This window comes from Phascolarctos cinereus, unplaced genomic scaffold (genome assembly GCF_003287225.1).
Source record: "Phascolarctos cinereus isolate Bilbo 61053 unplaced genomic scaffold, phaCin_HiC Scaffold_3;HRSCAF=262, whole genome shotgun sequence".
NCBI classification, from domain to species: Eukaryota; Metazoa; Chordata; class Mammalia; order Diprotodontia; family Phascolarctidae; genus Phascolarctos; species Phascolarctos cinereus.
The window spans coordinates 50,627,228-50,652,464 of record NW_027555736.1 but is presented as its reverse complement, the minus strand read 5'-3'; the positions used below and the strand labels follow the sequence as shown (position 1 = coordinate 50,652,464).

Genomic DNA, 25,237 nt, shown 5'->3' with positions numbered 1-25,237 from the left:
GAAAGGGGCATCAGAGTACCTGAGTTCCAATTCTGTTTGCTGCCTGTGTGAACTCAAGCAAACTACTTTCCCTCTCTGATGAGTCTCAGTTGCCTCTCCTATAAAGTGAAGGGAGTTGTACTCAATTGTTTCTAAAGTTCCTACGTGAACTCTCGATCCCATTCCCTTTTGTCTCCTCCAGAAGACTGACCTTATTATAATCCCCCTTCTTTAAATTTCAGTCTTTCCCAATCTGCTGGCACTTTCCCTGCTCCCCACCAGCTTGACTATCATCCTCCTCTCTCCTTAAAAAACCCTGCTAGGTCACTTGACTCTTTTATCCCCATGATAAGGTCCTATAACTCTCCTTTCCTTAGTTAAAGTCATTGAAAAAGTCATCTCCATTAGGTGCTACCCCTTTCTCTTCTTGCACTCTCTTCTAAACCCTCTTCCCTCTAGCTTCAGATCTCATCCATCATTCAAGTGAGAGCATCCCTTCCAAAGTTACCAGGGATCTCTCCATCGCCAAATTCAATAGCCTTTTCTCAGTTATCCTCCCTTCTCTGCAATATTTAACACCAATCACTGCTTCCTCCTTCTGGATACTTTGCTCTTCACTGCGGGCACACCCCAAGGTTCTGTCCTGGAGGCATCCTCTCTGCTTGTCTGTCCCCCGTATCTGGAATGCTCTCCATCCTCACTTCCAGCTTCCATGGTTTCCCTTAACCCCAACTAAAATCCCATCTTCCACAGGAAACCTTTCTTAATTCTAGTACCTTCCCTCTCTCAATTATTTCCTATTTATCCTGTGTGTAACTCATTTGTAAATATTTTTTGCTTATAGTTTCCCTCATTAAATTGAGAGCTCTATGACTGTCTTTTGCCCTTCATTGTACCTCTAGGGCTTTGCACAGTGCCTAACACATAGTAGGCATTTAACAAATGTTTATTAACTGACTTGGTGATCTTAGTAGCTCTCATGAGTTCAATGATCATTTTGATGCATTTCTATGCAGATTTATTTATCCAGTCCTAACATCTCCCTGACCTCCAGTCTTGAATCATCACCTATCTTTTAGACATTTTGAGCCGGCTGTCTCATGGACTTCTCAATCTCATATTCAAAACGAAACTCCTGTCTTTCCCCTCCAGATCCATCCCTCTTCCAAACTTCCTTAGTTCTGTCAAAAGCACCTCTATCCTTTCTGTCACCTTGTTTTGAAAACTCAGTATCATCCTGGATCCTTCCTTTCATTCATCCAACATTTCCCGTCAGTTTTCAAATCTTTGTCTTTCTCTCCAGGACATCTCTCATATATTCTCCCATTCAGCCACCATCCTGGGTCAAGCCCCGACCATTTCAATGAGACCATTGGAATAGCCTTTGACCTGATGTCCCTGCTTCATCTCTCTCCCCTCCAACCCATCCTCTATGCAGCAGCCAGTGTGATTTTCCTAGGATGCAGGTCTTCTCTACTCAATAACCTCAAGTGATTCGCTATTACTTTTTTTTTGGCTAGGCAATGGGGTTAAGTGATTTGCCCAGGGTCACACAGCTAGTAAGTGTCAAGTGTCTGAGGCTGGATTTGAACTCAGGTCCTCCTGACTCCAGGGCTGGTGCTCTATCCACTGTGTCACCATTGCTGCCCCTATTCTCTATGACTTTTAGGATCAAATATGAACCTTTCTTGTTGGCATTCAAAACCTCTTTAAAACCTGACCCACTCTTACCTTTCCAGTCTTCATATATATCCCTCCCCTCCATGGACTCAGTGGCCCAGCCATACTAGCCCCCTTCCTGTTCCTCACATAGGAAGCTCCATCTCTTCCACATCTCTGCATTGGCTGCCTGGAACGCTCTCTCTCCTCAGTCAGTCAATAAACATGTATGAAGTGCCTACCATGTGCCAACTTAGTTCTTTCCTTTAGAATCTCTGGTTTCCTTCAAGACCCAGTTCATGTTTCACTTTCTGCAGAGGCCTTTCCTGGTACTCCTGCTGCTACTGCCTTCTGCTCTAAGGCGACTTGGTATTTACTTGGTATGTATGTTGCACACACACATATGTAGAAGTATACAGGATACATGTATATGTATAAATACACATGATATACATGCATATGAATTATATTAGCATTTGCATATACATATGCACATACATGTATGTGTGCATGTATGTATTACTCCATTAGAATATAACAGGCAGGGACGGTTTTAGCTTTTTCTTTGTATGTCTTATGAAAACAGTGCTTGGCACATACTAAGTGCTTAGTAAATGATAGTTGATCAATTGCTTACAATTCTATGTTCTATGATACTATCAGGTAATATGGGGAGCTGGTTCAGGAAGAGGCCAGAAGATGAATCTAGGTAAAGTCTCTTTAGGAGATATTCTTGTAAGGTGGCAGCATCTAGCTGGAGGACCTCCAAGTTAGAGGGTAACTGGATTATGTTCTAATTACCCTCTTTGGTGGAGGGGTGAAGAAAACCCTAGGGTTCTAAAATAGTCAACACCAACAGGCTAATAATTCTTATGCAGATAGCTTTCCCCTTTGGCCTTTCTGCCCTACACTGATTTCTAGTGGTAACTGGGGGGATGGTGAGTTATATCTCCTGTAAGGTTCATGCCCCAACCCAGGGCCAGGCACATCCCTTGTTTCCCTCATCATTGGACTAAAGAATGAATGGGAACATTACCACCTTGGAGCCTGGCCCAAACACAAAATAATAGGGAAGGAAAGTGTGGTCTAAGTCTGAAGAATTGGTAATATCTCACCAATTCCCATCTCCCCAAGGGTAGAGAAGAGGCTCATCTATTCCCCCTCCAAAAGAACACTGGTATCATCTGGGTGTCCAGCTTACCCGCTGAGGAGTCTTCCAACTGGACATACCCCAGGGGCACCAAGTTGAGCAGGGTGTAAGTGATCTGCCCATTGACCCCCTTGTCTGGATCATAGGCTGACACAGCAATGAGTGTGGTGCCTGGCGTTGCCCCCTCCAGGATCCGTTCCGTGTAGTAGGTGATCCCAAAGGGCCGGAATTGGGGCGTGTTGTCATTGACATCCAGAATATTGACCGTCAGCTTGGCTGGGAAGGGGAGACAGAGGAGAGAAGCAGTGACCAGGGGTGCAGGAGGATGAAGGGGGTGAGGACAGACAAATGATTTCAGCTGAGGGAGGCTGTCTTCTTGCTGCTTAGGCCCTCTTCTTACATTCTCAGGGTACTGCTCATCTGGGTAGGGAGGAAGACCTGGGTCAGAGAGGGTTGCTTTAGGATGCATAGGGACAAATGGGCTGGAAAATGATCTGGGGGCACAGGAGAGTTAAAATGAAAGGTAAGAGCTGAGTAGGTACTCCAGAGTTGGTTTTAATGGCCATCTCTCCAGGAGTCTGAAGGAATTCCATGTAGAGAGATGGATCTTAAGAAAATGAGGTAGGAGACCCAGGCGTGCTCTCCAGAAGGGTCTTCAGGCCTCGCCTTGTCCACTCTTGGCCCCCTAGCCTCAGTTCTCAGCTGCCCCAGCTTTCCTCCGATTTCTCCACCCTGTCCCAAAGGTTCCCTATTACTTAATGGCTTACAAAGTGCTTCCTCTGCCACCATCTTCCAAAGTGTCCAATGCAGGTAGTTTTCTTTTTATTTTAAATATGAGGAAACTGAGACTTGCTCAAGAAAACATAGCTAGGGCGGTAGTAGCCCAAATATTGACTGCTCCTCTCCTTAGTCTGCCTTGTGTAAAACCTGAGAGTAGTCCTTACGTGTAGTATTACTGTTTCAGTGTGTATATGTACATATATACATACATATGTAAAACATGAGTGCATAATATATGTGTAATATATCATATATGTGTATAAAATTAGTTTCTCTTTCAAAAGGATGTTATTCTGGGGGTGCTGGCAGGGACATGCTGGTGAATGTTTAACAATTGCTGTCCAAAAAAATGTACAAAAGCCATGTAATTTGGTTTAATCTGCACTATTAATATTTTCTCCATCACTTTTAAAAGTCAAGACAATCAGGGGCAGCTAGGTGGTACAGTGGATAGAGCTCTGGCCTTGAGATCAGGAGGACCTGAGTTCAAATCCAGTCTCAGACACATGACACTTACTAGCTGTGTGACCCTGGACAAGTCACTTAACCCTGATTATCTCACCAAAAAACAAAAAGTCAAGACAATCCACAAGACAACAAAACAAAGAAGCCCTGATTTGTGGTATTCGCCATTTTCTAAGGTGTAAATAATAAATGCTCACACTGAAAATGAAATAATTTTAATTTGTTTAAACATCCCCCCCCCCCACTAGGGCTGGACACTGTATCCCTCCCCTTAGCTCTTGAGAGCTCCTGTCCAAGCTGGCTCCAGCATGTCCCTGGGAACAGCTTACATTTCAGGATAGTTTATGTTTGGACCAATAACAGTAAGTGTTAGAGGCCAGGACTTTAAGTCAGGTCCACCTCCAAATACACTATTTCCAGGGTGTGTTTAACGTGAAAAGGGATGGATTAGTAGTAAGGAAGACCTGGGTTCAAATCCTGCCAGGATTAGTGAAAGGTCATGAATTACCAATACTACTCTCTATTTAAAGATATGTAGTCAGAGTTTCAAATATTCAGTGTGGGTAGATCCTTTTGTGAATGAGAAGGGCAATTTCTGGAGTCACCACCAAAGCTAAGTACTGTCCTTGTGAGAGGTAATAAGACGCAGTCTTTGGCTGATCCCTAGAAAGTGTTAAAAATGGAAATGAGTCCAGTTGAGGGCTTTCAGCCCAAACCACTAGGGAAGATGCTAATGTCTCTTTTCCTTTTCATGAAGCTCAGGGCTTCTGATTGTCTAGCTATCACACCTCTGCTGGTTTTGGGCTAGGGAGATCTCCAAGGAGTGAGTACAATGTTAGGTCTTCTACTTCTCAGTCCAGTGAAGGGATTTCTATACTGGGAAGGGGGTTAGATAAAATATTGTCCAGATATAGGAGACTAGAGAAGTTTTCTTATCGAGCCTCCAAATAGGACGACTCTAAAATATCCCAGAGATAATGGGCATCTCTTCTACTATCCCTCCAACAACCCTCCTGGGGAAGGACACTACATCCTTCCCCTTAGCATCCTATTTTAGCAGCTAACTAGTACTCTGTCTAATCTGACTTTGTCCTCCTGCCTCAAGAACACAAGGCTCTACCAATGCCTCTTATGTCCCAGTTTTGCAAATCATTGCTCCTGGAAGGGTCATAGGGAAAATCCCAGAAGACCCTACCTCTCCAATGCTTTGTCTGAATCCAAGTGGGAGATACTGAAGGAAGAGAAGGCACCTGCACCTCCATCCTCAAAAGGCCAGTCTGACTCATTTCTTTACATGGATATTTTCCTGGATTTTTCTTTCTAAATTTCCTTCCTGGTTGTTGTTGTTGTTCAGTTGTTTCAGTTGTGTCCAACTCTTTGTGACTCCTTTTGGGGTCTTCTTAGCAAAGATACTGGAGAGGTTTGCCATTTACTTCTCTAGCTCATTTTAAAGAAGAGGAAATTGAAGCAAACAGGATCAAATGACTTGCCTAGGGTCGCACAGCTAGTAAGTGTTTGAGGCTGGATTGGAACTCAGGTCTTCCTGGCACCAGGCCTGGAAGTCTATCCACTGAGCCAGCTAGCTGCTCTAATAGCTTAAACCCTATTATTTCCAGTTGTACATATTCATCCTGCATTAAGTCTCTGCTGCTCAGCCTTCTCTTCTAGACTTGAACAATCCCAGCAGTAAAAAAAAGCAAAGGACTTCAAGACCCAGGCTTGAATTACACACATACTAGCTGTGACCTTGAGCAACTTATTCAAACTCCCAGAGCCTCAGTCTTAAATGCTTCAGAAAGATGTGCTATTCTTCATACTTTTATGTCTCCATGGATCTGGGATCTCACTGGTGAATTACCTTACTCAGGTTCAGATTGTAGTCTATTCCCATTTTGCTTTCTCATGGACTTCTATCTGTGCCATTCCATAAATCCTCCAGCAGGAGAGCTATCCAGGGTGCTGGAGATCTTTGGTCTGGTTCTTTATATAGTCTGTGATTGTCCAACATGATCTGTATTTCTTGTCACTTACCATTAACCATCCTACCCAGTCATATGTTGTTATTATTTTAACCTTTCTTATGTCCATTGTTATGTTAATTTCTTTAAATTCTCCAGACTTTGACACCATGCATCAACTACCTTCTTCCTCTGCCCCTTCACCTGTTGGTGAGCACCTCCTGGAACTTCCATTTCTCCACACTTCGACACCATACCACCCTCCTCTTTTAGTTTCCCTTTTCTGAGTTGTCTTCTTTTACTAGAATGTAAACTCCCCGAGGGCAGGGATTGCTTTTTTTTTGCTTGTATTTATATCCCCAGTACTTCAGCATAGTGCTTGGCATATAGCAAATGCTTCATAAATACTAATTGACTTGACTTGACTCTACTTTTTAGGAATGTAAAGAGAACACAAGGAATCCCTCTAGTACATTGCATGGATCCCTTGTGTAAAATTCATGGGAAGACATGGATGAGAGTCTTAAGACAGGCAGGCATGGATGGATTGTGGGCTGCATTGTTAGAAGGAATACTTAGATCAATGATATCACATCTATTGGAATAGGAGTTCTTAACCTTTCGTTGTGTCCTGAACCTCTTTGGCAGTATCTGGTAAAGCCTATGAGCCCCTTCTCTGAATAATTTTTTTTTTGAGGCACTTGGGGTTAAGTGACTTGCCCAGGGTCACACAGCTAGTCAGTGTCAAGTGTTTGGTCTGAGGCTAGATTTGAATTCAGGTCCTCCTGACTCCAGGGCCAGTGCTGTATCCACTGTGCCACCTAGCTACCCCCCAGAATAATGTTTTTAATGATGCGTGAAATAAAACACACAGAATTACCAAGGAAACCAATTATGTTAAAATACAATTGTTAAGATATTAAAAAAAGTTCACAGATTCCAGTTTAAGAACTTCTATAATTAATGTTTAGGCTCCTAGAACATGTAGATAATTATAAGTTTGGCCTAAAGTCCTTGCAGACATCTAAGCTTTTGAGCCAAAGAGGTAAGGGCCTTACAGACATGGCTTACTTACCATTGGGCACACTCACAGCGTTTTCAGGCAGATCACTGGCATTATCAATCACAGAAATGGTGACTTCATAGGTGGCAACCAGTTCTCGATTCAAGGGCGATTTCACCATCACAGAACCTGTCAAGTCAGACCAGTCCTACCATTAGTCTCATTGGGAGCTCCCCCAGAAGTCCCTGCCTAAATAACAACCTCCTTTATTCTCCCAATTCTTCCTCCTAGCCCCTCCCCCCACTTCCATTCCCCAGAGAGCAAGGAAGGGAAGAAATCATTTCTTGTCCTATAGACTTCTCTGGCCTTGTCTGGCTCAGAGTGCATGGGCCATCTGGAACCATTCAAGGTTCAGTGCAATATACAGACCTCTTGCTATTGGCCAGTGAAGTCTTGGACAAATCTCTCTGGGTCACAGTCTTCTCCTTGCCCAGTATTAATAACCAGGCAGAATCAGATTACAATATTAAAATGGATATTGAGGGCAACTCTAAATGGGAAAAGTCCCAGGGTGTGGGAAACCTGGTGGGTGTTTGTAGCAAGAGAGTGAGGCAATGTTCCCCTTTGTCTTGGGGTGTGTGTGTGTGTGTGTGTGTGTGTGTGTGTGTGTGTGTGTTATGGGATATATACACACATATTTATATTTATATATGCCTCAAATCTTTTTTGAAATCATCTCTTTCCTTTCTATTGGCTGTCTCCTAGAGACACTGCCAAGTCAACAGATGAGTTCTTCACCCCTCAGATGTGAATGTTTGTCATTCACAGCAGAGGTCATTTGGATTTCCCACGTCTAAGGGGAGGATCTGGAAGGGCCATTCTTCCCCCAACTGTGAAGTGGTAACCTCTAATGCCCACCCCCAATTCTGATGTGAAACTTCTTGCCTTCCCCATTGGGTCTCTTCTAAATCTGCTGCTTGAGATTCCTGAGGCCTATCTAGCAGGCCCCCAGTCCTCAAAAGTCCCCCAGACCAATGTGGGCTGTCACTTACCCCAGCAGTGGTCTCCTCCTCCTTTTTCTCCTCCTCTAATTCCCCCTTCCCAGGTCTGGGGAGTGGGGAAAGGGGAGGGGATGGCTGGATTCAGTCTGCAAAGGCCAATCTACCACCTTGGCTGACGATGGCCCCAGTGGGCAGCCCCACAGGATGGGGAAGATGAGGAATGATGCAGTGGATATGAAGAGAGATAATGGTATGAAGCAGACAAGAGATGAGATGAGAAGTGATAAAGAAATAGAAAGCTCAAACCTGTGGGCCTGCCAGCCATGAGAAAGAGAGAAAAGGATTAAAACCAGTTAGTTCAAAGTATAGGAGAAATAACCAAAGGTGGAGGACATAGGGAGAGAGACCCCAGAGCAATTAGGGCAGAGTAGAAGAGAGAAGAGAGAGGCAAATGGCAAAAGGAAAGGGGAGAAGGAAAAACAGAAGGAAGATAAAGTGAGAGGATAGAAAAGGAGACAAGAATAGGAGATGAAATCCAAATGAAGAGGTGAGATGGGGCTTGGGAGGGAAGAGAGGTATTTAGTTGGGAGAAGAGATGGAAATGGAGATTATACCAAAGAAGGAGGGAAAGAAAGACATGAAGACAGAAAGAGAAGAACAGAATGGAGGAAGAAGGAAAGGAGAGTTAGCAATCAATGGAGCTAGAAATGGGAAGAGAAGTTAGAGTGAAGGGGCAAAGGAAGAAGAGAAAGAAGGGAGTATTAATGTTAGTAAAGAAAATAACAATAACACTAGCTCTTGGGCAGGGGCTGGATTCTTGATTTCATGCATATAGGGAACTTCTGGCATGAAAACTCTCTCCACCAATATAGATCAACAACTTGGCTGTACCTTAAAGTCTTGGAGAGTTTCCTGAGGCAATAAGAGGTCAATTGACCTGCCCCAACCACAGACAATATGTGCCAGAGGGAGTTTACCATTTAAGGAGCATTTTCCATATAACAACTCTATAAGGTAGCAGCAAAAGTGTTTTCAGCCCCATTTTATAGATGAGGAAACACATTCAAACTGCCCATGGTAAGTGGTAGAGAAGGGACCAAAACTCAGGTCTTTTTACTCTGACTCTGCATTCTTTCCTTTATTACAAGAAGAGAGAATACATAAGGAAAGAGAAGCAAGGGGGAAAAACAGAGAGCAAGGGAGGAGAGGAGGAGTGAAGAAAAGGAGGAGGGAAGATCCAGCTTGAGAAAGAGAAGGAAAAAGGAGAGTAAGCTCTTATACCTGTGTTGATATTCACAGCAAAGGCCTCTTCCTGGTTGGGTACTAGGCGGTCAGTGTCATCCTTGGCTACTATGTCAATAATGAAGTATTCCAGCTCTGGACTCAGGTCACGGTCGATGGCGGTGACATTGGCAATGATGGTACCTGGATCAACCGACTCAAGCACACTCACAGTCTGGATGGGATTGAGGAATTCAGGCCGGGAGTCATTGATGTCATCAATAAGGATGGTGATGATGGCGGTGCCTGAAAGGGGCACGGTGCCTCGGTCTGCTGCCACCACTACCAGCCTATAGGATTCTTGTTCCTCCCTGTCAATGGTGATGTTGCCAACCTGGATGACCCCTGTGACGGGATGGATCACAAAACGGTCTTGGGCCCCTGCCTGAATTCGGTAGACCAGCTCCCCATTGAGGCCACTGTCTTCATCTGTGGCTGTGACTTGAAGGACAGAAAAGCCTGTGGGTACAAAGAAGGGAAAACAGGGTCTCATGTTAACCTCTGGGTAGCAATTCATAGGCTTGCATTTTATTCATTTTATGTTCTCAGTTTTGACTCTTTCAGATGATTTAAAACTCTAGCCCCACCTTTTGCTGATTACCCCATCAGATTTTTTTTTTCTCCTTGAGGGCAGAGACTGTCTTTTGTCTTTCTTTGTATCCCCAGCACTTAGCACACTGCCTGGCACATAGTAGGTGTTTAATAAATATTTATTGACTGACTGATTATATTGCCCCTAGTAGACTAATGGGTCTGGTCCATGAGGGCCAAACACTCATCTTCTATCTTACTACTAGCCTGGGACACCTAGGACCTCGTGTGTCCCCAGGGATCTCTCTCACCTGCAGGGCAGTTCTCTAGTAGGTGTACAGTTAGGGTCGAAGGCATGAATGTAGGCCAGTTGTCATTGTCATCCAGGATAGTGATGACAAGCTCAGCAGTGCCATTGAGGAGCCCAATATCTTCAGCCAGCAACAGCAGCTCCAGGATTGGCGGGAAGAAAGCTTCTCGGTCAATCAGAACACCTTGCTTCACCACCACCACGCCTACAGTGAGACAGGCAGTCGTGGTAGCAAGAAGGACAGGAGGAGAGAGAGACAGAGAGAAAGAGAATCAGAGAGAGAGAGAGAGAGAGAGAGAGAGAGAGAGAGAGACAGAGAGAGAGAGACAGAGACAGAGACAGAGATAGAGAGAGAGAATAAGGCATAGAAATGGAATGTATGGTTAGATGAAAGTATAAGAGAGTGAGCAAGGGTAGAAATAGAGAAAATGGGCAAAAACAAGGAAGGAAGATGGGGGAAACAGGCAGAGAAAATAGATATAAAAGAAAGTATAAAAATAGAAAAAAGATAAAAATTAGAGAGATAGCTAGTATTTATATAGCACTTTAAGGTTCACAAAGATCTTTATAAATATTCTCATTTTATCCTCACAACAACTCTGGGAAGTAGGTGCTACTATTATCCCAATTTTACAGTTGAGAAAAACTGAGGCAGATAGAAGCTGTACTGCTTAGGGCTTCACAGACAGTGTCTGAGTCTGGATTTAAACTTAGGTCTTACTGAGTATAGGTCCGGTGCTCTATCCACTGTAACTACCTAGATGCCTCAGGAAGGAAGGAAGAAGAGAGAAAGGAAAAATCATTTCCCTCTTAAAACTGATATTTCTCTTCCCATCCTTCCAATTGCTGATCCTTTCTCAAGGCCCCTTCTGAAATCCTTGAGAGTCGCCTTGCTGTATGAATGAAGTTAGGGTTCACAGGACACCAGGTTGGAGCTGCTCTATGAGAGGAACTCAAATATTTTGGTTTCAGTCTCCTACGTAGGATAAAAGTTGTGATCCTCTCTTCTAAAGGCTGGTAATCTTGACAGAGGGGAGCTCTCAGTTCTGGCATTATCTGCCTAAGCTTCTGGGGACCCATGGGAGGAAGGCAGTTTTCTCTGTATCTCTGCTGTCTCTCTGACCATCAGAATATTCTTCTGAGTGTATAGTAAAGGCCAAGGGGGTGAATATAGGCCAGTAACTGGGGGAGTTTTTGAAACTCCTCAGACCTTATGCTGCAAACTTATACTTCTTCCCTCCCAAACACACAGATTTCATAATCAACTGCCAAACAGAAATAGTGAGAAGCTGCTTAACACCTCCATCCTTCAAGTTTTAGGGCCTTGACACAGTGTGTGCTTATGGGTTTAGTATTAGGGTGTGTATAGGGGCAGACAGCAAGGGTCTCCCTTGTAAGCCACCTGGTTTTGGGGACCCTATGGGCAGAAGTACTAAGAGAAGGAGTCCTGAAGACCTAGAGGCCAAAGAAAGGCAAAGAAAGTTCATGGAAAGCTACTTCCCCTTCATCATCAGATAGCAAGCTAAGGCGCCTATACTAGGGAGAGATGGAGGCTGTATATGAAAAGCCAAGGGCTCCAGAATTGCGGTATAGCTGATATTACTTTCACTTACTGAATGTTTCTATGTAAGACAACAATAAAACGACAAAACCAGCAGAAGACGGAAACTCCTCCGGTGACCTGTTGATTGAACCCTACCCTTTGAAACAAGCACTTTGGCAAAATTTCTCCATCTTTGGTAGGCGTTTCATTTGGTCCTAACCACAGACAAAAGCACGGGAGTTCATCTCCCAGTGAATGTGCAGGAAAGGCTCAGCTGTGGTGAGTTTGGGAGTCTCCTCGGGTAGCTGTGCTGCTAGATTTAGCCCTGAGGTTATCATTCCATACAGTCTTCACTCACAGCAGTATGGAGGAATAATAATTATAATGATGGCTAGCTTTTATGTATTGGTTTACAAACATCATTTTATCTTATCTTCACAACAACTCTATGAGGTAGGTATTATTATTATCCCCATTTTACAGATGAGGAAATAGGGAGAGAGAGGTTAAGTGTCTTGCTCAGGATTACACAGACTGGATTTGAACTCAGGTCTTTCTCAGTCTAGTTCAATATTTGTAAAGTGCTTAGCACAATGTCTGGTACATAGTGGGCCCTATAGAAATACTGGTTGTTATTATTAGAATGCCTCCGAATCATTATCTTGCCTCAGAATGGCGAGAGGACATTATCCAGAGTCTCAGGAGACCTGACTTCCACTCCTGCTTCAGACACTTACTAGCTGGGTAGCTTTGCACAAATCATCTGACTTCTCAGAGATTCACTTTCTCATCTGTAAAGTGGGAGAATTACACCATCTCTTTCATAGAGTCATTGGGAGTGTTTTCATTATGGTTTCCTCTCTGAGGGGCCCCATAACCGTATGCTCATCTCTTGGTAAGGGGAAGGACTCTGGGGGCCAGCTGGAGCTTCTCAGACCACAAAAGACATGAGTTGGTGATGAAATCTGATTGTCAGCTTGATATGTGGACAGAGTCTCTGAAGTTTCCCCAGCCAGGTTGTTGAGAATCAGCCCTGGGGCTGATCTCCCCCAGCAGGGGACTTTATGAGAAACTGAGGGGCTTAAGAAATGGAGGGTTGGAGGCCTCACCAGTGGTATTGTCAATGTCGAAGAGGTCACTCTGGGTCCCTAGGAGTCTGTAGGTCACCACTGCATTAATGCCAAGGTCATCGTCCAGGGCCAGGACTGGCCCATTCAGCACTGTGATGGGAGTCCCTGTGAGAGATGGATGAATGCAGACATCACCTCTGGGAAGGGGATGAGTCCCCACTGCCCCCTCCCTCCTCCCACTTCCCCAGGTGACCCATGGCTGACAATGAATGAGTGAGGTAGATGGGGTGAGGGCCCCCATGGAGACAGGGGTTGAGACAAGTGATGGAGCGATGGCTGTGGTAGCCTTGGCAGACTGAACTCAGGTGGGGAGCAGCCTCAAAGCCCTGCTGGGGGAGAAAACAAAACATAACTGTGAGCAAGCCCACTGGGGGCCAGGGCTGAGCCTGGGACCTGAGGCCTGCCTTCCCAGCAGCCTTTGAAGCAGAATCACCCTGGAGAGTCTCTGGGCAGTTTCCTGACTTCCCTCTGACATGCAAACTTCTGTACGTGGCTAGGTGTGAGTACCTGTTTTCATTCATGAGCACATAGCTGTGAATTTGAGCACATGCATAGCATCCCATGTTCACTCATGTATGTGTTTGTGCTGGTATACTTGTATGTACATGTATGTACTTTTTTATATTTGTGCATATATCTATACATATCTACAAGTGCACATGTACACATGCAAATGTGGGCTATGCTTATCACCTGAGTATATAAGTGTACATAAACATACGCATGGCTATCTCTTGTATGTATTCACCCACATGTTTGTGGGCATGTATCTGTAAGTGTGTGAGAATCTGATCTCTGGGGAATGCCTAAGGAAAGGCTGTACTTTGGGACATTAGTTCCCTTCCCAAGATTCACTCCTGTTTAGCTAGGACTGTGGAAATAGATGCACCAGGAGGTTTATTTCCACCATTCAATGCTTCAGTGACCAGGGGTTGTATGATTGGGCAATGACTGCCTCCTGGTGGCGCAACTTGTCTACTCATAGCCACATGGGTCTACCCTGACTTTGAGTTCCCCAAATCCGTGGTCTTATGGTGACTCTGCAAACCAAACAGCCTAGTCAAGTTTGGTGCTCTAATACAGAAGCAGATGCCTGGCCTTGTCCTTATGGCCAATAGTGGGGAGATATCTGCTGCCTGATATCTTCAGACTCTTGGAGGAAATTTGTTGGTAAGGGTAGAGAGGGGGCAGAAGCCCATATGCTGGCATTAAAGGAGGCAGGGCATACTCTTTAAAGCCTCTTGTCACTGAGGTGGAGGGACAGAATGGAGGCCATCAGAGAGGACAGTGGGAGGGTTAATCTTGCCTAGAAAACTCTTTGTGACTGATCTGAGACCACCTCCTCTGCTTCCTAGGAGAGGAGCCTCTGCCCAATTCACAGTCTTTGTCAAATCCATCTTCCCAGGGCCAGCATTTGGGTTCCTTCCCTGAAGGAGGTAGACTTAGAAGCCATAGCCAACTCTTCCTTCCATAAGCCGCTAGAGGGCTCCCTTTGGCATTTCCTCATCAACTGCCCCATCCACCATTTCATCATTTCCCAAGTTAGTGTGTCTTTTCTCCCCAATGAGATTGTGCAGTTTTTAAAAGTGGGGCTCATGTCTTTTATTTCTCTGGAGTTTTGCACCACTCACTCCCAACACCCAATGGGAGATTCCCAAGTCCTGCCAGGTTAGGGCAAGTGGTTTCCTTTCCACTGACACCACGTGGCTAGCACCTTAAAGCAGTAATAAGTTTTGTGGAAGCTGTGGCAACACTAGAAATGGAGCTGGTAGCTCTTGCTATGTTGACAAGGGTCTCTGTCCCCTTAACATAGAAAACTTCCACAGTTCAATTTAATGCAATAAGACAATCATTAAAGAACTACTATGTGCCAGGCATTGGACTAGGAGCAATGCCTGACCAAATGACCAGTCCTTATCCTCACAAAGCTCATATTCTACACTGCCTAGTAAAGCCCAGGCCAAGATCAGGGGCTCAGTAAATAACTCAATGAACTGACATTCTCTTTCCCTCTTTTCATCTCCCCAACCTCCCATCGCTGTAAGTCCTGGCACCCTGCCTAGGGGTTTCCCAGGGGTTGGGTCTCTTTTGGACATACCTGCAGGAGAATTCTCCATCACCTCTGCCTGGTAGGTGCTCTGGGTGAAGAGTGGGTGGTTGTCATTTTCATCTTCAAGTGAGACCACCAGTAAGTCAAAATCCTGGGTGGGGGGAAGAAGAGGATGGTGGTGGGACAGGGCAGGGGCAGGGGCCAGCACTCTCAAAGGGGCATACTATAGGCAGAGGGCTGCAAAATATGAGCATGGGACACCAGATGGACGACGCAGAAACAAGAAAAGGGAGGGGGTAGTGACTTTTAGAAAACAATAACATTTTGCCTTTGTCTGCCATTTTCTATTTTTCAGTGATTTCTCATTTGGTCCTACACCCCAGTGAAATAGGTATGATGGGTAATTATCACCATTATTTCAGAACATGGAGAAACTAGGGCTCAGAAATCATGAGTAGTTTTGTTATTGAGATGGCTTGCCGGGGCCCTGAGATCCATCTTGTTTAGTTTGCTTTTTTCCTTATGTGTCATATCCAGGACAACTCCCATCTGTTTATTTCTTCTTTTTTTTTTTTTGTCCTTAAAGTTTTACTGTTGCCTTTTGCATTTACATTAGTCATTTCTGGAAATTCCTCTCCACCCTCTTACCAAAACTGAACCTTCCCTTTAACTAAGAAAAACGGTTAAGCAAAAACATCCAACACTCTGACTCTGATGGAAAGGATATCTGTATGTCATTCTGCCTGCCTCTCTGCTGAGAGGAGAGAAGTGTGTTGTCTCATTCGTTCACTTGGAGTTTTAGTTACTCAGAATCCATCTTTCTTTCAGTGACATTTTCATTTACATTTTTGGGGGTTGTCATGGATCTTGTTTCCACTTTCTACTCACTCATCTGCTCTGTCCCTTGACCAAAGTCCTCTTCTGATGCCTTGTGGGGAGGTGACCTTGGGTTCTCCAAGGCTATGGGAGCAGGGTGCAAGGTCTCGTGTATTCTACTAAGCTGGGAAGGCTTTTAGTATGGATTTAATGAGAGACTGAATGCCTGTGATCTGAGGACCAGTCTAGCTATAGTTGGGAGAAGCCAAGTTGGCCACAGGCTGACAAATTCTTTGGTCACAGTAACTTCCAAACACCGTGTACTAGGGCCCAGAGAAGTGGTGATCTGTATTGGTTGAGGGATTATTCATATCCGTGATTACTCATTGATATGAGTAATCCATTAGATTGTAAGCTCCTTGAGGGTAAGGACTATCTTTTGTCTCTTTTTGTATCCTCAGCACTTACCATGGTCCCTAGCACATAGTAGGCTTTTAATAAATAAATATTTATTTGTTTGTTGACCAATGAAATCATGGATCCTTGAAGAACTGATGAAAAAGAGGCATCAAGAAACCTGTGGACACCGATCATGTCCTCACAAGTGCAATCACCTGCACATCCCCCCAAGAGACTGAAGTGGCATTTTCAGTTTCCTAGAGCACAGAGATGTTATATGCCTACATCAAGCCTATAGAGTTCCAAAGACTTACCAGCACAGTTACGAGTGACTTTATAATCGCACAGAGTAAGGCTTGGGCATCACGTACCAATGACAAGTGCATATACTTGCATACTGTAAATGCTCATTGAATAGAGTCGAAGCCAAGAGTAGGTGAGTGGGGAGTTCAGTGGGAGATCTAGATGGCGAGGGGACTGGCGAAGGATGAAGAAGAGCGGAAGATAAGACGGGGGGAGGGGTTGGCAGGAGAGCTCTCTTCAGGCATAGCTTTGTTCTGCTCGGCCCCAAAGAGCAGAACAGACTTCGACCTGATGTAAGAAGAATCCCTAAATCTGCCTTCCTTGATGACAGCAGTTTCCAAGTGGAATGGTGTGCTTTGGGAGGGAGGGGGTGCCTCCTCACCAGAGGTCTTTAAGCAATAGCTGCATGATGGCTCCCGTGTATGTTGTAGAGGTCTGTCTTATTCAGGCGTGGGTGGGACCAAACAGCTGCTGAATTTCCATTTAACTGTGCTTTTGAAATGAGATTGAGAGCCAGGTTTTCTCATTCCTACACCACATTCCCCACTCCCCCACCACGGGCATCCTTAAGATATACGCAAGAAAGGAAAGAAGAACAAATGGGAAGAGGAAAAAGAAAAGGCAGAGATCAAAGAAAGGCAGAGGGGGCAGAACAACACAAAGAAGAAGAGGGAGATATTGAGAGCGTCAACATTTTTTAAAGCTCAAAGGGCTCAGAGATAATCTAGTTTTAGGATAATGTCACACAGAGCTGGAGGGCACCTAAGATCTCATTTAGACTAGCCCTCTCATTTTACAGATCAGCAAATAGACTCAGAGAAGGAAGTGAATTCTGCTCTTTCCGCTATACCACATAGGGAAGGGGAGAGAAAGAGACTTCCTAAAGCGATCTCCTGGACATAAACTGTTCCTCCTTGCTTTGATAATGGCAAAGGGAAGAAATGATTCAACCTAACTGACATTTGAGGATCCTTTCAGGACTGTGGAGAGCACCTGTGTACATGGGAGGTAAGGGCCGTCATACACAAAGAGAAGGAGTCTTCCCATCTTCCTATCTCACCCTTTGTCCTCTGCCCCATCCCCACCCTGCCCCTAGTTCTGACACTCACTCACCCTTCTGGCAATGCGTGGGTTTTCCGGGTTGTCCTTCACAGAAATAGTCAATTTATACTCAGGAATCCTTTCTCGATCCAAGGGTCTGTTCACAGTGATTATCCCTGTCTGCGAAGGGAAGAGGTGAAATGAATATGTGTTTGAGGGTCTAGTTGGGGAGGAGGTCCCTCCCCACCTGAAAGATCCCTCCTCTTCTGAGGCCTTCCATCCTTTTGGCCCTGGAGATAGATGAGTTGCAGCCACCGTAGCAGGCTCAGAAGACTATGTTTCATGGATGAGGTTCATGACCTCTGGGGGGCAGTGTTTCCCAGCCTTGGTTCATATATGGCTATAAAGTTCTCCAAAGAAATTGGATTTTAATTTTTTATCATTTAACAAACCACCACAACAAAACATGGCATGTAATGCTCCCCTCCATCCCTCCCTGAGGTGAGGGCTAAATCTCCGTAATCGAACAAATAGCATCACGGTCTGGCTGAGACAGACCATTGATGTGGACAGATATACTAATAACAGACCAAGTTAGTGGTGCCCATGGAGCAAATCCCAGCACCAAGTGGGTCATAACCAAGTGGGGGATCAGCCTTGACAGCGAGGCTAAGGGTTAAGTTGAGAGGGAGGGTAGAGGCAGGGATGGGAATAGGAAAAGGATGGTAACATTCAAACCAAAGTCCCCAAGACCACATTTCCACTTAAAGGCATACATATTTTTTTTTCTTTATGGGTCACAGAGTGGCCAAGGAAAAGTAGACAAAGGCAAGGAGTATGGTTTCTGTCTTTTTGATATGGTTAAGCATGATCTTGGAGGAGGTTCAATGAGCTCCCAAGAACAGGACACATCTTTGCTGGATTGAGTGCTGGTGGTTGGCTTGGGGCAGAAGGGTGTGTCCGTGTCTGTGTCCATGTCCGTGTGTGTGTGTGTGTGTGTGTGTGTGTGTGTGTGTGTGTGTGTGTGTGTGTGTGTGTACTGTACGAATCACTGCCCAAAAAGAGTCAAGAGGAGGAAAGGAGTCCCACCGTGGCATTGATGAAGAAGGCATTGTTTCTGTTGCCAGCAGTAATATTGAAGGTGAGGAGCGCATTGGGGCCGCTATCAGCATCGCTGGCCAGGATGTGGGCCACAAAGCTAGACACAGGGCTGTTCTCACTGATGGTGATGTTCATGGGCAGATTCAGCAATACCGGGTCATTGTCATTGATGTCCAGCACACGGATTCCCACCAGCATCTGGGACAAGGGATGGAGAAGAGGCAACGGCATGAGTCCAGGGCAAATGGAGAGGAAGAAGAAGGGGAAAAACTGAGAGAAGGAGGAATTCATTTCACCAAAATAAGCATTTGCGAAGTATTCGTTAAGTGCTAGGCACTGGCCAAACAAAGACAAAAACAGGAGAGTCCCTGCCCTCAAGGAACTTAGAGTCTACTGGGAAAAGTGAAGAAGGAAGAGGAAGAGGGTGAAGGGAAAGAAAAGGACAAAAAAGAAGAGGAGTAAGATGGCAAAGAAGAAGAGGAAAGAGGGGGAAAGGGGAAGAAGAGAAGAAAGAGGATCTGAGGACAGAAATAAATCTAGCAGAGGGTCCCAGACAAGAAGGTCTAGAACTCACCACAGATAATGCTAGTTAGACCACTTAGGGTATGAGGGACAGCATTCCCATTGCTGGGCTGTATTGTGTAAATTATATAACAGTACTACTGTAGTAATAACAATTACTTTATTATTATTAATATTAATATTATTATTATATAAAAGCTAGCATTTATATAACACTCAGGCTTGTAAAATGCCTTATCAATATAATCTTATATATATTCATTTAAATTTTAAATTCAAGTTAATTAACTATATATACACATACACTCTGGGAGGTAGGTGTCATTATTACCTCATTTTACAGATAAAGCAACTGAGGCAGGCAGTGTCTTGTCCAGGGTCACACAGCTAGTAAGTGTCTGAGGCTGGGTTTGAACTCAGGTTTTCCTGATCCCAGGCCCAGTGCTGTACCTCCTGTGCCACCTAGCTTGTACGAGCCCAGTCGGTATGGTTATTGGGCAAGTCTATGGTAGGGTTTAGGGTTCTGGCTCCTAGAATGTAGACAGCGACCTCCCAGCCATGAGCATAGGGCAAAATAAAGCCCAGGAAGTCCAAACACCAGCAAAGCTTGGGATAACTGTGGGAGCCCAATGAGATTAAATCTTGAGGTAACAGAAGATATGAACCTGTTCAAATTTTGGGTAGAAGGAAGTTGCCCGACAAGGGTCAGAGGTGAGGAGGAGGAGGAGAAGGAAAGGGCAGCTGTGGGTGAGAGAGCCACGTGCCATTCGCTGTGCACAGACTCACCGTGGAACTGAGTGGGGGAATCCCCCTGTCCTGAGCACAGATGGTGAGGTTGTAGAAAGCAATGTTTTCCCGGTCGAGCTCAACATCCTTCCGGACCCGAAGCTCTCCCTCCACAGGAGAGATCAGAAACTCACCTGGAGGCCAAGACAGGAACCAGATTCAGGAGGAAGCAAAGTTTTGGGGAGTCCCATCTGAACTGAACAGAGCCCAGCCCTCTCCCCTTCCACTTTTCCCCTTCCTTAATGAAAAGTTTGACTTTGGACAAGAGATGAGAAGATGTACCACCCCTCCCTTCTTTGCAGAGGTGGGGGACTGTGGGTCTGGAATGGGGTAAACACTGTCAGCCTCAGTTGATGTGTTGATTAGTTTTTGCCATATTGCTTCTCACTCCCCCTTCTTTCTTTTTCTTTTAAAAAAATTCTTTAATATATGAGACCACTTATTTATCTGGGAAATGATATATTTAACAATAAAGGTGATAAAAAACAAAAAATATCAATACAGATTTTATAAAAGAAAAACAAAATCTTATTGGACTAGAAGCCAAGCCAGGGTCAGGGGCTTGTGCCTCTGTTTTTCCTTCCTGAGATGTTTTTTAGATTTGAAGAGGGATATGCCAAGGATGGGGTAGGGAACAAATGTCTTGAAGTGTCAAGGGTTTGGGGAAAGGGGGAGGAATGTAAGAAGAGAATTATGGAGAGAAGGGATTACAGGAGATCCAAATTCTGTTCCCTGTCCAATCCCTTATGTGCTTCTGGTATCAGACAAATCACCTTCTCTTTTGGGGTCTTGGTTTTGGGGAGAATGATCCTTTCCTTCAGCCTTCAGTGCCCAACCCTTCTCTGTTAATGCCTCCAGTCCCCAGGTGTGGATTAGCAGGCTGTGGCTTGCCCTTGGCCAAATTGTGAAGCTTGCAAAATGGGTCCTCTTTGTTCATGCCCTTCCTCCCTTCTTCCCTTCAGGCATCTGGTTGTCACGGACTTATCTTCTGCAGTCATACTGTGGTCACCCATGGTTTGTGGTCTAGGTTGGATCAGGGGCCTCCCCGTTCTGCCCTTGTGGAGACTCCAGACCACCTGCCTCTTAGATATTCTGTGCCATATGGGCATTGCAACACAGAGGGCAGCACCAGAACAGAACCTTGGGTACCCCAGCCCTACACACTTGCTCACATCAAGTTCCCTTGCCCACTTAGCTAGTTACTCTTCCCTTTACTTCTGGAACCCTTCGCCAATCTCCTTCTCTCTCGTGCACAGACCCACTCCTCCTACACCCCACCTCCATTCTTTCTATATGGCCTTTCTTTCTCTTCTCCCCTTCCCTCCCCTCCCCTTCCCTCCCCTCCCATCCCCTCTTCTCCTTCCCTCTCCTCCTATCTCCCTCCTTCCCTATCCCATCTCCTTTTTTTTCTCCCTTCCTCTTCCCTCCCCTCCCCTATCCTTACTTCTCTTGTCCTCTCCTCCTCTCCCCTTCTCTCCCACCCCTGCCTCCTTCTCTCCCTCTCCTCCTGTCCTCCACTCCCCCCTCTTCTCCTCTTCCTTTCCTCTCCCCTTCTCTCCCATCCCCTGCCCCTTTCTTTCCTTCTCTCCTCTCTCCTCCCTCTCTTCCATTCTCTACTCACTCATTCCCTTAGGAACACACTGCTTTCTGACCCCCTCCCTCTTCTCCTTTCCACATACCAGGGAGCTAGTTTCTCCCACTTCATCTCTAACACCAGCAATGAGGATATTCCTCAATGCTTTTAAACAGCCCTTGAAATTCAGGGTTAACTCCATCCCAGCCCAACCTCCTGGACACAGCTGTTTTACCTTTCATCCCAGGGCATCTCCAGGTTTGAATACTGGTGAGCTCACACTGCCCCGAGGAAAATCATTTGGTAAACTCATTAGCACGAGAGACTTAGTGGTGAAATCTTAGACTAGGTAATCTGTTCATTTTTTAACAAGCTGACATTTCTCAACGCAAGAGACTGATTGGTTAGTTATGGAATTTTAGGTTTGGTGGCACAGCAGCGTGAGATGTATTTGGGGGAGTCTGGGCCACCCCCCTGCCCCTCATCACCCAGCTTGGGTGACCACTTAGTACGCCTCTGCGTGAGACCAGCCCTGTAACAGGCCTTGGCTGAGCATAGCAGGAGGGCCATCTCCCAGCCCCAATCTCTCCTCCTCTTCCCTTGTCCCACAATTCCTTTCCCCTTATATACACACGGGCACCTGGGGGCTCTTTTGTATTGGCCGAAGGTCATATGAGATCATGGAATCCGATTTGGAGCTGAAAGGGACCTTAGAGGTACAGTTTCCTCATTTTATAGATAAGGAAGCTGAGGTCTTGAGGTGAGGGGACTTACCCAGGTTCACATAATGTCAGAAGCTGCATTTGAACCCAGGTCTCTGGCTTCCAAATGCAGCTCACTTTCCTCAATACCACAGGGTGAGGTTATCCATTTACACTTGGACTAAAACCCACAGAATCCCAGAACGCTGGCATTGTAGGGGACCTGAATATCAATCTAGCCCAGCCCCCTCACTTTATAGATAATAACGACCATAGCTAGCATTTCTATGGTCTGCAAAGTACTGTATAAATATCACCTCATCAGAGCCACACAATAACCCCAGGAGGCTATTATTACCCCCATTCTACAGAGGAGGAAACTGAGGCAGAGGTTCATTGACTTGGCCTGTGTCACACAGCTCTGGGGCAGAATTTGAACTCAGGTTTTCCTGACTCCAGGCCCACTGCTCCATCTACCTAGATGAGGCAGCTGGGGCCAGGAAAGGTGAACCAACTTACCCAGCAGCACAGTGAGTGACCCTATCAGGAAGGACAGGGTCTACACCTCTACCTCTGATTCATCCTAAGCTACTGTTCATTCTGTTTAGGTCCATTCAGGTTTGTACTAAATTCTGACTTTTCCACATGTCAACCATCAGTGGCAGGAGGCCGTAATACAGTTGGCAAGGTCCATGCCCTTTTGTTTTCGGTTTTTAGAAACTACCCTGGCTTGCTGGATTGACCACACTGGGGATTTCTACCCTTTTCAGACAAACTGGTACTAACCTAGGAGGCTAAGAGTTTACTTTTTATTTTCCTCTTTGACAGCTGGGAGAAACTGAGGCCCAGAAAGGGAAAGTAAACAGCCAGGTGTCACACAGCAATCACAGGCTCAAGGCTGAGAACTGAGTCCTGGCTTCCCCCACGATCTCTCCTGCCTGTCTTGCTTCCCTTAAGCTTCCACCCTTTCCCAGCCTGGCCCTGGGCTCCTCCTGCTCTGACTACAATGACATAAAGAGACAGGCAAACCTTCGGCCAAGGTTTCCCAACAGCCCCTCCCATGTCCGTGTCCCTTACATTCTTCCCACCTGGCCCCTACCCAGGCAAGTCCCTCGGCCCCTTCCTCCCGATAGTAAAAGGCTGCCAAGTTTCCCTGTGGGGCAGGCGGATGTTGTTTGGAGCAGGATTTCCTGAGCCAGATGTTCTGTGTCTCTAAAGAAATGGGGACTCCCAGCTCCTCCACAGCCCTCCTCCTGCTCCCCACTCCCCTACTGTCAGTGAGGGTGGGGTGGGGAGGAGCAGGGACTCCTCTCCGCACTGGTGGTTGGATTGCAATCTCTAGGCAGGGCGCTTTTGTTCTGGCGTGTGGGAGAGAAATCGGCCCCACCCTGTTAGTCCCTAGTGGGGATGGGCAGATTGATGCTGGAAGCTCAGGGTGGGGGTCGTGCTAGTGAGAGCTGGTCTCAGCCAGGCCCAGTACAGGGTGGGCATTGAGCCGGGAGGGAGCAGGCAACCTCGAGCCACCAAGTCGTTTGTGGAGAGCCCCGTTGGCATATGTGGCCTCCTCAGCCCCTAAGGCCTTCTGGAGACAGAGACGTTTTAGCTGGTTAGTGCCCTGAAAGGAACCAGTTCATCTGAGTCGTACCCAGATCAAATATCAAATATCACACAATCCCAATGAACACTTGGATGTGATTGAATAGAAATGACGTCAGCTCTCAAGTATTTCCAATGGTCTTATAATAGTATTGACTTACATTTGCTTAGTGTTTGAAATGGTCTATGAACTCTACCCTGGGGCCCTCATGGGCCCACAGGTTTCAGGGAATTGTGAACTTAATGTTATAATATCAAGTTATTATTATATTAATCACGCCATTAATATATTATAATTATTAATACATTTTAATAGAATTAGTTTTCTTTTCATTTCTCTGCATTTTATCGTACACATTTAAGAGCATAATTCTAAGAAAGGCTCTGACAGGGGTCCAGGCAATGGTGTGTTGGTAAATGCTTAACAACTGGCTCCTCTGGAAAAAATTGTATGTACTACACACCTACCAATTTAATCTGCATCATTAACATTTTCTCTATTGCTTTCTCAAGTCTAGACAATCAAAAAAAACAATAAATCAAGTTCTGATCTGTAGTGTTGGCAAATTTCAAAGGTATAAATGTTCACACTGAAAATTTAACAATTGGCTCTGTAAAGCAAGTACAAGATGGCTCTAACACGGCCTTAGGTCCAGGACACAAAAACAGCTAAGAATTCCTGGACTACAGAGACAATATAGTACAGAGGAAAGCATACTTGAAATCAGAAAGACCTGGATTCGAATCCTGCCTGTGATACATACTGTGTGATGGTAGGCAAGTCATTTCATCTGAGCCTCAATTTTCCTAGCAGGAAAGCCTACCTCACAGAGCTATTCTGAGGCTGAAACGAGATTTTGTATGTAGAGTAAAATGCTTCACAAACTTGAAAGCAATAGATAAGTGCCAGTTATGACTTGGTGTCAGAAGACCTTAACTTGCTGCCCAGACGGCTCCTTGACGCTAGCTGTGTGACCTTGATTGGCATTTAACCTCTCTGTGCCTCAGTTTCCTCACTTCCTTCTGCACAAATGGAGATAATGATACGGGTGGTACCATCCTCACAGTGAGGAAAGCACCATGCAAACTTCACCAGGTTAACCTTAAACCCCATAAAGATAGGTGCTATTAATGGGGCTGATACGTTTTTCTGGATTATAATCGATTACATCATAAGCATTTTCTGTTCTGTAGTCTCCTCCGGGGGGATGGCGGTATGAGTACTATTGAGGAAACTCATTTTCACCTCAAAAATTTGAAAAACATATTTAATCCATGAGGCTTCCCTAAAATGCCATTTCCTTCTTGTGGCCTTTCCTGATTTCCCCATGCCTACAACCCGTAGCTAGGAGCGATTCTTGCCTCCTGTGAATTCTGACAGCTCTTTGTCTCTTTCTCAGGTCTGATCATATGTGCTTTTATATTTAACTGTGTTCTTTATCACCCCGGGTAGATGTTAAGCTCCCTGAGGGCAGGGACTCTCTTATTTATACTGCACAGGGCCTAGCTTGTGGGAGGCATTCAGCAAACTCTGGCCAATTGAATTGCTGCCCCAGTAT

At 45.4% G+C, this 25,237-nt stretch overlaps 2 protein-coding genes across 3 annotated transcripts in view; one reads left to right on the top strand and one right to left on the bottom strand.

Annotated features, from left to right (window-relative positions):
• The window catches only part of CDH23 (cadherin related 23), a 606,235-nt gene that overhangs the window by 18,755 nt on the left and 562,243 nt on the right, over positions 1–25,237 (bottom strand). The window contains exons 41-49 of one of the 2 annotated variants that reach the window (XM_020994435.2): positions 19,809–19,942; positions 18,489–18,698; positions 17,472–17,579; positions 14,889–14,991; positions 12,770–12,895; positions 10,119–10,322; positions 9,277–9,735; positions 7,067–7,183; positions 2,840–3,064 (exon numbers count right to left, since the gene is read on the bottom strand). In XM_020994435.2, coding sequence (XP_020850094.1) covers positions 2,840–3,064; positions 7,067–7,183; positions 9,277–9,735; positions 10,119–10,322; positions 12,770–12,895; positions 14,889–14,991; positions 17,472–17,579; positions 18,489–18,698; positions 19,809–19,942 — 1,686 coding nt within the window. Of the gene's footprint in view, positions 1–2,839; positions 3,065–7,066; positions 7,184–9,276; positions 9,736–10,118; positions 10,323–12,769; positions 12,896–14,888; positions 14,992–17,471; positions 17,719–18,488; positions 18,699–19,808; positions 19,943–25,237 lie in introns of those variants that run through there. The other variant, XM_078150822.1, reaches the window with a different exon arrangement.
• Positions 17,251–25,237, top strand: part of VSIR (V-set immunoregulatory receptor) — a 61,537-nt gene continuing 53,550 nt past the window's right edge. The window contains exon 1 of the mRNA XM_020994440.2: positions 17,251–17,366. Coding sequence (XP_020850099.1) covers positions 17,360–17,366 — 7 coding nt within the window. The 5' untranslated portion in view covers positions 17,251–17,359. The remainder of the gene's footprint in view (positions 17,367–25,237) is intronic.